General features: G+C 32.4%; 1 protein-coding gene across 1 annotated transcript; it reads left to right on the top strand.

Annotated features, from left to right (window-relative positions):
- Nucleotides 1-5,189: 5,189 nt before the first annotated feature.
- Nucleotides 5,190-6,487, top strand: LOC129802122 (uncharacterized). The gene has a single exon (XM_055847707.1). It carries the CDS (start codon nucleotides 5,783-5,785, stop codon nucleotides 6,197-6,199), a length of 417 nt encoding a protein of 138 aa, XP_055703682.1. The 5' UTR covers nucleotides 5,190-5,782; the 3' UTR covers nucleotides 6,200-6,487.
- The last annotated feature ends 6,347 nt before the right edge of the window (nucleotides 6,488-12,834 follow it).

The raw sequence follows: 12,834 nt of genomic DNA, 5'->3' as shown, positions 1-12,834 counted from the left end.
ATTGACAAGATTTATTGGAACACTTTTCCAATAAAAGGTGCTTTTCACTTTTTTTTCTGGATCAATCACCCAAACAATTTCGGTCCGATAAACTTCATGGAAATTCCCTAGTCATTGGGGCTCAGAAGGAAACATATTAAAATCAAAATAACTTTTTCCAGTGATATTGGTAATATTCATTTTTGATACACCTTTATGAAAATGAATTTTCTTCTGAAAAAAGAGAAAAACAAGTCTATTTTTATGTTGAATACTATAAATATCAAAGATTGTTGGGAAATCCATTCATTAATAGAGAAATTCCTTGGAACTTCTTTTTCGCGATATGACAGTATCTTTCGTAGATGTAAAGGGGAATATATCAAAGCACATTATTTATTAATTACAGACAATTATTCTCATTAAAGAGATGAAAGACATATTTTAAAAGAGTAACATGATTGAATTTTAAAGGAAAATTTAAAGTTTTTGACTTATCTCTTTCCCATTGAAAAATACTTTTGAAAAGTAAGGTAATTAAGTTTAATTAAAAACTGATTACTAACTGGTGAAACAGAAAGAATTCTTCATTAATTCTGAAAACTTGTCAAGCTTAAGGGACTTCACACATACTCTGGTTTCGAACACTTCATATTCCTCCCATTTATTAAAGGAACATGGAAAAAATATGAAGCGTCCGAAGCCAGAGTATGTGCGAAGCTTGAAAGCGTTTTCCTACAGAATAACGTATCTTTTAAAACGATCTCTATTTTCATTATGATTTTAATACAAACACGCAATTTAAACTCCATTTTCAGAAGGATAATTTAAAAAATTTGAGGTTACTTCAATCCTAACCTCAAATATTCAAGGTCCATTTCATGCAGCCAAATTTTTCAATCATCACTCTGTAGTTCTGAGGAATTTTCGATCGAGAGCTATGACAAAAGCAGAGTAGGGGAGAACGCGGAGGTTTGGGACACTTTTTCGTGTTATGATTTTGAGGCATTATTCCAAAGAGCCAAGAAGTCTAAGAACTTTATATGGCCCATAGAATATTCACAGGTATTGACTTTAATAAGAGGATTTCACTGATTAATTGTGATTAAAAGATAAATTGGCTTTCTTGGAGAAGGCAAAATGTTTAATCTGTAGTTTTGTCCCTAACAACCTCGATCCAGGGCAATTTGGGACAAGAAAAGGAATGTTTGGGACATATTTTTTTTAGATAATTCGGTATTTCCAGCTAATAGGAGCTACCGCTTTTCTTTACGTAATATCTCAAGTGCAATCTCATGCATGGAATATACTCTAAATCCCTGCAACCTCAAGTGCAACCTTATTCCCAGAGGCGTTTTTCCAACAAAAAGCACGATCTGGGAAACTCTGTAAACTTCCTGATACTATAAGAAAGTCATGGAGATGGACACCCTCCGGATGCATTAGGGGGTGCAATCCTTTTGGGACTTGAGTTCCTTGATGTTCCTTGAGTTCAGTTCTTTTTTGGAAAACGTTCTTTGGCGCCAATAACTTACGATATGCCGTTTCCCCTACATTTTTTTCGTTTTGATTGAATTGTTTGATGAATTCGTCCTCAAAGGCTGCTTATTCATTGACCTTGAGAGCTCCAAAAAAACAATTTCAAGGTCAATGAAATGTAATCGTAAATGGCAAAGAAAAACAGGAGCGAATTTCAGGATAAGCCAGAAAAATGTCTTTCTAGTCAACTTCTGAAGCGATATTGCAAAGATTTAAAGTCACCCTCTTTGACCATTTGGCCCTTTAGGTCATTTACCGGTCAGAAGATGTGATTCCTTCTGTTTCATAGAGCGGAAATACAATAGTGAAAACTCGAAGGTTTTTTTTTTGCTTTCTCATTGCCTTACAGCAATAAAATCTCATCTACCAGAAGATGCTATACAAACATATCACTGTCTTTTATAAATTAAGCATTGATGCCGAATGAACTTTCTCGCTAGGGAAAAGTTTCAAAAGTTTTATACTTGTTTAATTTCTTATGAGTCTCTTGACGCAGTTCTTCGCGCCTTATTTTCCATGTTCTTTTACAAAATGTTGAAAAAAAATGGTTTGCTAGTAATCTTCACTGCAGGAACTTTCATTCCCTTTCCTGATTTTTTTTTCATGTTTGGAGATGTATTTAATGTTACGCTAATCTGACCAATTGTCAATGTTTTGGAATGTTTCCTATATTACTTTTTGTGTTCAACAATTAAAAAAAACATTTGAAAGACATTTTAGTGCCTTATCAAATGCAAAGAAATTTTCTTGGAAAGTAGATAAAGCTGAATTTATTGATAATAGCGAACGCACAAAAATATTTTGTGCTGAAGAAAACAAATGTTTCTTTCCCTTCTCAGAATTACCTCAATATAAATAGACTTTCATGTTTTGTCTTTGCATTTTAGTTACACATGAATCATTTAAAATAGGTACGAATAAAATTTAGGCGATTTATTGGAATATTATCTTCAAGACGAGACACTAAACAGACTTTTTAAAATATTTGAGTCCCTGGAATTTGCATTGCAATTTAGAATGCGTGCAAATTCATTTGTGAATTGAATTTTAGGGATATTGCTGCAGAGATACCTTTTAGATCAGGAAAATTTCATGAAATCGAAATTCATATCTCTTTCTCTATCAAACGAACGCTTAGCATATGTCTCATTCTTTCGCACTCTTCTTCTTCTGTTGAACATCATAACTTATTCAGTTTAAGGTCAATTTAATTTAAATGCTAATGCCTCCGATACATCTTTTAGATCAGGAAAATTTTTATAAAACCAAAATTCACATCCCTTTCTTTCTCAAACATTTTGAATATGTCTATCCCAGTCTTATGCACCTCAAATTATGTTGAACTAAATTGAAATTGGTGTAATGTTCATAAGAACAGGGAGAGTGCGATTATAGACGTATTCAAAAGAATTGATATAGAAAGGGAAGAAAATTTTAATTTTATGAAATTTTCCGGCACACCTTTTGGATCGTGAACAATTTATGAAATCAAAATTAATATCCTTTTCTATCTCAAATATTTTTCAGATGTCTATTTCAGTCTTTCGTACTCAAAATTCGATTGAACCAAATTTAATTTGGTATGATGTTCAAAAAAAAGAAGAAGAATCCGAAAGAGTGAGATAGACATATTGTAAAATGTTTAAGAAGTTGATGTGAATTTCGATTTGACGAAATTTTCCTGATCTAACTAAGAGTTGTGCCAGACACATAAGAAATTAATTTTTATTAAATTTTCCTGATCTAAAGACTTCTAGCAGAAATCATTACCCCCAAAATTTAACACAAAATTGAATTTACCGGTTCTCAAAATAAAATGTTTGATGTTAAGTAAATTATCTCTTGTAAAGTTAATGCATGTACAACGAGTGAATGTAAACGCCAACATGTAGAAAGCATTACATCATTATCTACGTTTGTGAATATTTTTCATGAATCATGAGCCATACAAAACCTCTTCCAAATCTAGAGAAAATTAGGATAAATTAGATTAACCCTTTAAAGGATCTCCAAAAATCAGCCCAGTGAGCATAGTTAGCTGAAAATGGTAGAGTTTTCAGCAAAAAATATGCAGAAAACCCTACCTTTTTTAGCTAGGGTAAATTAAGCTAATTCAAAATCTGCTTCAAATGGAGATTTTTCGCTATTCGAAATGGAAACGTCACTGTTTTCATGATAAATACAGTACTAAATTAGTATATTTATATATTTTCTATACTTCAGTTTCATTATTTAGTTAATTTTGCTCCAAATAAAGCGAAAATCTGTTCATATCCATAAATTTTAATTTGTTTATTTCTCAGAAAAATCAAAAGTGTACCTTTTCACAATTGAATTTTTCATAAATCGACCATGTTATCCAAGTGACTGTTGTTTATTCGTTTTGTCTAACATTTATCTCATATTTCTGGCTAATTTTAGTTAAATTAACCCTCTAACGGGTAAGACCGCCTCCAGGTGGTCTTCACAAAAATCACATTTACAGCGACAATAAAGGTTTTATTTATTTAAAAGTGCTATAGTGTCCTCGGTAATAGTCTTAATAACATCTTTTGAAAGTTTGAGCTCATTTTGACTCTTTGTTTAGTTGCTAATCCCCGAAGAGAGCTACTTAAACGCTTGTTTTTGGACTGATGAAATTATTTTTTATTCCTTCTAAATGCATAGAATTATTCGCTGCTTCATTCAGAAACATAATTTAAAAAAGAATTATCAAAAATATTAACGAAAATTTATAAAATAATGATAATACTGAAATAAGTCAGTATGCTCTAACTGGGTCGCCTTTTCGCTAATTCACTTTTAATTAAATCTTTGGATTTAAAATACTTTTTTTCACAAGGAAATAACAATAAATGTTTTCAATCAACCAGCTGTCATTAGCGAACTTTAGTGAAGAACCTTCACTAAACATTAGTGAACTTTTAGTGAACTTTAGTGAAGAACCCAACTGGCACAAGATTGAAATGAGTCGATTGCACTCATTTATTTAATGGATATAAATATTATTTTTGCTTTTTCTCAAACTTGAATAGTTATATTATGTTACTGCACTGAGAAAAAAAAGAGGGTGCGATCAGGGGCCTCTCGACATTTCATTTTTCCATACGTTTTTGCATAGAGGCACTGAAGACTATTGGCCAAGTTTCTTCCTAAAGAGAATTGACTTATCAGTCTGATATATTTCGAAATCGTGCATTAAAAGCTATCTAAAAATACATATTTTATAATGCTCGCCGAAATAATACAAGAACTAGGAGCAAATTTGTTTAAGTCGCGGTGCAATATCTGCAAAATTTTTACAAGGAAAAGTGAAAAATATCTTCATTTTTTATTAGGCTTGAGGGGCCCCTGGTGCGATTTTTTTTTCTTATAACTTTAACACTTTTTAGGTGTAAAAATATTATATCAACATTTTTTAATGTTAATTTTACACCTTTTTAAGGGTAAAATTAACATAAAAAGGGTAACTTTAACCCCAAATACACCTAAAAAGGGTAATATTTACACCGTTTTCCGATCAATACTGCAAGGTAAAATTAAAATTTCAGTAATGTTATTTTAAGTTTTTCGGATTTCTCTCAGTGTGTAGTGATTATATTACGGAAACAAAAAAAATAAATAAAAATATTATTTTAAGTGGATTAGTCATAAATGATCCATATAGCGAAGCGCCCGGATTAGCACACTTGACTGTATGTTTTTTAAAATACGGGTGATTAATACAATTTTGAAAAAGTATTTTATTTAAAGATCAATCGGTCTTATTCGTCAATGAAGGGTTAATGCGAATGGCAGTTATGGTATTTTTAAATTTGTTTAAGTTAAAATTTTTATTTAATATTCAAAGGCAAATCCACAATAGTAATTCATTAAAGTTATTAAGGACTATATTTGCACTAAAAAACAGAAAAGATATGAGGAAGAGAGAGAGAATAAGAATTAAGCGATGGCCAATTCATTATTGGTCGTGTGTAACAAAAGTGCATCTGTCTCGTTGAGTATCAAAAGCGTGCAGCTGCCGCATTATCCGGCAAAATTCAGAGGGGCTCTGTGCAGTTGGTGCCTCTGCCGTAACCCTCCTTCGCCCTGTGTTCACGATTCTCTGGCCCTCCGTGGCTGAGTTTCTGGGTGAAAGAAAGAGGGACACCGCATGAACCATCTGACTTTGTTCACCTAAGTCAGTCGTGTTCTTGTGCTGCACGGAACGCCTGGCCAGAGAGTCTTTTTTTTTGGGTGGGCTTAAGAAGCTAAAATAAATTAGATGGCAACAAAAGTGGTGAAGAATCTGAAGAGATCACACTCAGTTGAGGATATTTGTGAGGCAAAAGTGCCCAAAGAGGATGATGAACCCAGTGAAAGACGTGAGATATCACGAAGTGTTTTTCTGCGTGAAGCACTGAAGAAGATTGAACTTATTCAGACCATCATTTCTCATGGGACGTCCGACGATGAAGCTCATTCTGGGGATGATTCATTCACAGACTCTGAAGATGACCAGTCCAGTGAGATTGACGGAGAGATAAATAGCTCTTCCGTGGATGCTGAATCACTGGGTTTTGCCATGTGCGCCAGAGAAACCATCTCATTTCTCATCAATGAAGGCTTCCCGGCCGACAGTAATTTCATTCGTGCACTGAAGGACCGTCTTGTTGGCCGAATGCACGGTCTCCCCTTTTAATCTTCATCTGTGGATGTTACTCATCCCCGGAAAAAAGAAACATACACTGTATATGTTTCAATCAACCAAAAAGTAATCGACAAAAAGTGAGGATAAAACCTACTGAAAGGGATGTGTTAACCCTTTGAAAAGAGATCCTCTCTAAAAAAAATATATTCTAGTCATTTTACATGGTAGATAAGGCAGAGATAATAAAGAGGATATGTTAGTACTTAAGTAATTGTAAAACTTCATGTAAAATTCCACAATGTGCTACACTGAGAAAATAAATCGTAAAAATTCAAAAAAGTTTGTAAATTAAGTGAACTTGCAAAATCTCCTCAAATCAGTTCGAATTGATTGTTTGTGGTGAAGATTGTTTTGTTGTTTCAACAAAGTTTGTCAAGACAAATAATTATTTTCACTTTTCTGAAAACCTGAAAGGTGCTATCGTTATGAAAAAAAAGAATTTGAAAAAGTTTTGTTGAGTGAAAAAGTGGCTCAATGTAATAAACTGATCTTGATTGAATTACTTTATGAATAGTGAAGTGAATTCAACAACGAAAACCACAAAAGTTCTCTAATGGCTTCTACATACTAGAGAAATTTATGTCTATATTTGACAATTTTTTCCTATATAAGCGTAACCAATTTGCTTCAATATGGACATAAATTTCTCCAGTGTGTAGAGGCTATAAAACAGGGACTGAATTTCAAAACAAGAAACAGCTTCAAAATTTCTATCTTTTAATGTTTTTTTCATAAAAAAAAATAAAATAGAAAAAAAGATTAAAGATTAAAGATGTTTGAATTCGCGAGGTAGAACCCTCCACAAATCGCTCCTTGGAAATTACAAGGGGTCAACTCAATCTGAGCCATTTTTCAGGAGACAGCATGAAAGATTCAACTTTGTATAAATAATTATCTCAATTAAGTATGTTATTAAAAACAATTTAATTTTTTTCTATTTGTATGAGCATTATTATAAACATCGAAACATACATATTTTTACCTTTCAAAATATGTTTTTTTATGAGTTAGCTCTTTGTCATTCTAAATGATGCGCAAATTTTCATGAAATTAGAATGACACGGGATCAACTTGCTTGAGTTAGTCCCTTGTTTCACAAAAATTTGAACGATAAATCTATTTTGTGCCCCTTGACTTCAAACAAAACCGCGCAAGCAATCATAAAGAGTCAAATTTTGAAAAACTTTTCTAATAACGAAATTTATTGACTCATATCATCTGAAATTTTATTAAATTCTCTGTCTGAATGCATCAAAACCTCAAAATCGCCAAAAAGTGAGTTGGCCCCTTGTAATTTCCAAGGAGCGAAATTATCTTTTTACCAATTAAAGTGATTCATAATTCAATAAACCATTCTAAAATCGAGAATTTGTAAAGAAGTGCGCATTTCAGAATATTGTGGCACGAGTTACAATCATGGAAAAATAAAAAAAAAAGTAATTTCGAGAAAGATTACAGTTACGATTACATTACCGATTCATTAACAATTTCAAGACCTTTCGAAAATATCCAAATTTAACCAAATCGGTTGAAAAAGGGACAGATAATCCTAACCGGCTTATGTAGGTGAGATTCTTAATGTGAGCTAACTCGGAATGCATGCAAATTCGATTTAGAGCTGAAGTCTCGGCTGAAGTTGCGGTACGCCATTCAGTTATTTTGAATCAAATTCGTGAAATTATACAAATTTTGTATTTAAACCAAAATATCAAAGATTGGGATGGAGTGACAGAAAAGTGATATATGGGTGAAATGTAGACCATAATGTTCTCTATAATTTTTCCGTAGAACTTGATCTCATCGATTAATCAGAAGCCGAGATAATCGAGGTTGTTTGTTTCTGAACTCGTTTTTTCGACCAGATCGCCCCAAGTGTTCATTTGATGAACTTCAACTATATCAAAGAATTGTTGTCTTTTGTGAGACTTTCCATTTAAAACCCTATTTTAAGTGTCTTTGTGGAGTAGAGGCAGTCAAATTGGCATCTGAGTGGTTTCAAAGCGTTATTATGGGAAAAATCAATTTTTTCACAATTAAACGACAAAATCGGACAGATCGCATTATCTGATCGAAAAATGATGTATGGACGAAATATAGAGACAAATGTTCTCTACAATTATATCGAAGTAATCATCAAAATCGGTTCAGCGACAGTCGAGATAATTGAGGTTATGTGATATTGAAATTGGTTTTTCGACTGTGGCGCCCCTGGTGTTGGTCCCACGAAGTTAAAGTGTTCTAGAAAGTTGTAGAATTTGGTGAGATCTTTCGTTTAAAACCTCACTCATCAAAATCGGTCAAATAGAACCGGAGATATGATTTTTTGAATTTCGTGAACTTTGACCCATCATATCTCCGGTTCTATTGAAACCACAGCGCACTTACGCACCATTTTGGAAACGTCCTAGACTGGACTACAACATACTAAAATTTGATTAACTTGCACAATGCCGTTTTTGACCTGAATCTGAATCTGAATCTGTGATTTTGCATTTATCGATTGATAAGCAAAAATACAGTAGACGAGTAGACTCTCGCTAATTCGGCTCTTGTAAGGTCGATCTCTTTTTTAATTCGGGTGGCAGTTGAATTAAAAAAAAGGTGTGTTGATATTATTCAAGTTTATCTTAGTTATGATGTGATTTTGCATTATTGAGGGTTTTTTTTTAATAAAATTTGCAGTAAATATGAGCATGTAAACTTTAATATGTGACTGCAGATTAACAAAAAATCTCTCCCTAATTTCTTGCTAATTCGGGTGACATTTCAGTCCCAAATGCCCGAATTTGAGAGAGTCTACTGTAATGGTTTTTGGCATACGATCATGCACGTATTTTCTTTAGCATAAAAAAGTTTAATTTAACATAATGAAAATTTTACATAGTCGAAAACACAAAGCTTCAACGGTTTTTTTTTCGCCTTCGAATACGATGAATTTCTTTTATTTTTCGTAAGAGATTTACACTAAATTATCACGGAATTATCAACAATTAATGATAAGTCAACTAATATTTAATAGAAATGTATAAGTCTCTTACACTGAAAAAAAAGAGGCTGCGATTAACTTTTTTTCGTCATTAACTTTAACACTTTTTGGGTGTAAAAATATATCAACATTTTTTAATGTTAATTTTACACCTTTTAAGGGTAAAATCAACATGAAAAAAGGGTAACTTTAAGCCATAATACACCTAAAAAGCGTAATATTTGCACCGATTTCAGATCAATACTTCAGGGTAAAATTAACATTTCCAGAAAGTTATTTTAACTTTTTCGGATTTCTCTCACTCAGTGTTAGGAAAACTAAAAGAAAATTCACGTTATTCGAAGGCATGAACGTTCGAAGGGAAAGTACTTTCCCCTATTCTTATTTAGCTGAGAAGTTAATTATTGAAGTTGTGGGTAATCTTCCCCGCCTTAACGATGGTCTTCATCGAACCGATCTATCATGTGCAATCGATGAAGACCATTTTAAAATGCTAGAATTAAAGAAAAACTTATGAACAGCAGGAGGGCAAGTCATCAAATCATCCTCGAAAAGCAAAGTGACCTACATTCACGGTAGTATGAAAGGTTATGTTAAACATAACCTCCAAGTAGCTATTACAAAAGTCTTTTACTACATCTTTTCAAGACCTTTTCATTTCAAATGATGTTCATTTTAATCATAAAATATTCTAATTCTTTTATTCTATTAGCAAATTTAGATAATGAGCCTTATTATCTTTCCATTCTGTTAATAGGAAAATTTTTAGGTTATAAAAAATTAACCTTAAAAGTTATTCACATATTTTATGGTCTGAGGCACTTGTTAAATTAAGAAATAAATGAAAAATTGAAGAATATTGAATAATAGAAAAAAGTAATTCTGTACTTTACTTGGAAATTTCCTTTAGTTGTATCATTTTTGCGAGGTTAGGTCCGACATAAATGCATAATATTAAAAAGAGCACTTATTTCAGGGTTAAAAGTTGTTTTTTAACCCTTAAAAATTTTTGAATGCTTTAAAATTAATAAAGTATGAATATTCTTTCATACTTAAAAAAAAATATAATAAAGTTTAAATTTATATTTGCAAATGTTTAGCAAACTTTCGTGATATAAATTTAGAATTTAACCACAAATTTATGAAGAAAAATTTCCTAATCGACTAAATAAAGAAACGTCACAAACTTATTTTATCAAAATTACAAAGTTTAGATGAAAATTCAACAAATTTCACAGTAAAAACTACAAATTTGTAAAAATCAGTCCTTTCACTAAACTTTTTTGATTTTTTACGATTTACACGTTCCACCCATGTTAGAATATAGCAAAAGAATAAAAAACCAACAAGATTATGTATCGATAGAACTTCATATTGATCCAAAAAGAAAAATACAGGTATTATACAAAGAAGAAATTTAAGTGAAAAAAAAAACACAGAAAAACTTATTCAATAAAAGACTAGTTGTGAAGAATATTGCATGGCATTTGGAATTAATCCCTTGGCGCGTTGATGTGATACTTGAGGGCGCAGCCCAGGAAGGCGGCATTGAGCAGCTGGGCTTTGGTAATTTCCCCCTGTTGTCGCTCACCCTTCACTGGATTCACTTCCTTCATCATACACCTCAGTTTCTGATAGATATCCATGGCCCTCAGTGGTGCACAGCGACTGCCAATGTCCGGAAATTGATGTTCTGTACACTGTCCAGCATCACTGGCGGATACATCAGCCACCGCCATTCTTTCGCTGGGCAGCATCCTTCAACTGCAAAGTCCATTTCCACAAAGTAGCGCACAATTGTGCGAAAGAACAGCAATTATTTACTCACCAGTTTGCTTAGGAAATACACCAAGAGCACAACCGTTCCTGTCCACTCGCGCCGTATTAACTGAACACTCATGAATTGTGGATGGAAAATCAACCCTCAGCTGTAAATAGAACTCCAGACGAACATTGCAAGGGGGAAAGATGGGTATTGTGACAAAATGAGCATAAAGTCGTAATGTTTGATTTGGCTCTCGTATTTTTCATTCATTATTTTTACAAATACACTCAAATGAGCAGAAAGAATGAATCCCATGAATCATATTGCCTTCAGCATGTCTTAAATATTAATTAAAAAACCATTATTATTCATTAATATGTCGTTAAATGGGAATTATTAAAAATTAATATATATCCTCAAATATATTCAATTAGGATGTAGAATTTTATTTTGCTTTATTATTTATTATAAAACAAGATGATTTGAGGATCTCACACTTTCTGTAATACAATTAAAAAATTCGTTATTTTAAATAATTCTTCAATTATATAGTTGCGCCCCTAGCGGATATTTAGAAAATGTGAACCCACGTAAGTACACTGCAAAAAATCGGGTTGTGATTACGATAAAAAATTATAAACTCTCAATTCTGAGGTTAATCTTTAAAAGCATTAAGGATTAAGCCATTGAAACAGTCTCTGATAAAAGTCTTTAATTTCGAAGAATTATTTTTTTTTAATCCTTGAGGTTTAAAAAAAATATAAGGGAAGCAGCGCTACCTTCGAACGACTCAAGCTTCGGACAACACATTTTTTTCTATGTTATTGTTAATGGACTTCAGACATAATGCTCTTTTCTGGAAATTTGAGGCATTGATGGACTAGCTATTAGAATATAATATTAGATGAGCACATATATTCTGTCAGTAGAAGAGGTTGAAAGTTTGGAATGGTATATCTCAGCTCCTGATGAACATATTTGAATGAGTGAACTATTGTTGGAAAGCTTGGTTCATTAGCTTTTAGAATCTGGTATACTTAATCTGCTATGGATAAACTATGGTCATCCAGAACCATTTATGTCGAAGAAGACACATTTTGCAACATCTTTTTTGGCCATCTACTACTGGGACCAGGAGTAATCCACTTTTTTCGCACAAGGACTGTTTGTTAGAGGAACTCAAATGGTACAATTTGTGGAAGAAACTTTTTTTTGGACATCTTACTTTATTCAGCGCCCTCGTCGCCTCAACAGAGCATTTATTCCACCGATTTAAATTTTAAAATGCGCTCGCAACAACTTATCAGGTAACAGGAAATATTTGCTTTTTGGTTTCCAGATGAACCAATTTCGAGAACTCCTATCCACCGAAAAGTATGTTTTTTTTTCAAAAAATCTCCAAAAATCAAGTTGCGCAAGATAAATTTTTAAATGAAAGTTTCAGGAAATATGGTCTGAATACTGTACTTTTATATGCGTAAGAGCTTGAATTAATTATATTTTTTTTATTATGTCGAAAAGAAATTAGAACAAAATCTTCTGTTTTTTTTTGTCAAATTTTGGCCCACGTAACCCCTTAAGTAATCGAAGTATTAGAATAATATATTTTATTTTTAAAATTTGTCTTTTTGAATTTTTTTTATCTGGTTCACTTACATTCAAGTGAAGTAGGACAGAAATCGACTAACCAAAATAGATCAATCAAATATTTTGATGAATGCCCTACCTTTAATCCTTTAAGGACGATTGGAACACCGTTGTCCCATAAAGAAAATAATTTTTCTTGACTACCTAAAGTTATTTTTTTCTTATGTTTGTACATAATTGTAAAGTAGAAGGTTGAAGAAATCTAGAATATTTTTTGCAAGTCTCTAG

Source organism: Phlebotomus papatasi, chromosome 2, assembly GCF_024763615.1.
Source record: "Phlebotomus papatasi isolate M1 chromosome 2, Ppap_2.1, whole genome shotgun sequence".
Taxonomy (NCBI): Eukaryota; Metazoa; Arthropoda; class Insecta; order Diptera; family Psychodidae; genus Phlebotomus; species Phlebotomus papatasi.
Note: the sequence above shows the minus strand (reverse complement) of the source record. Positions and strands in the feature narration are given on the sequence as shown.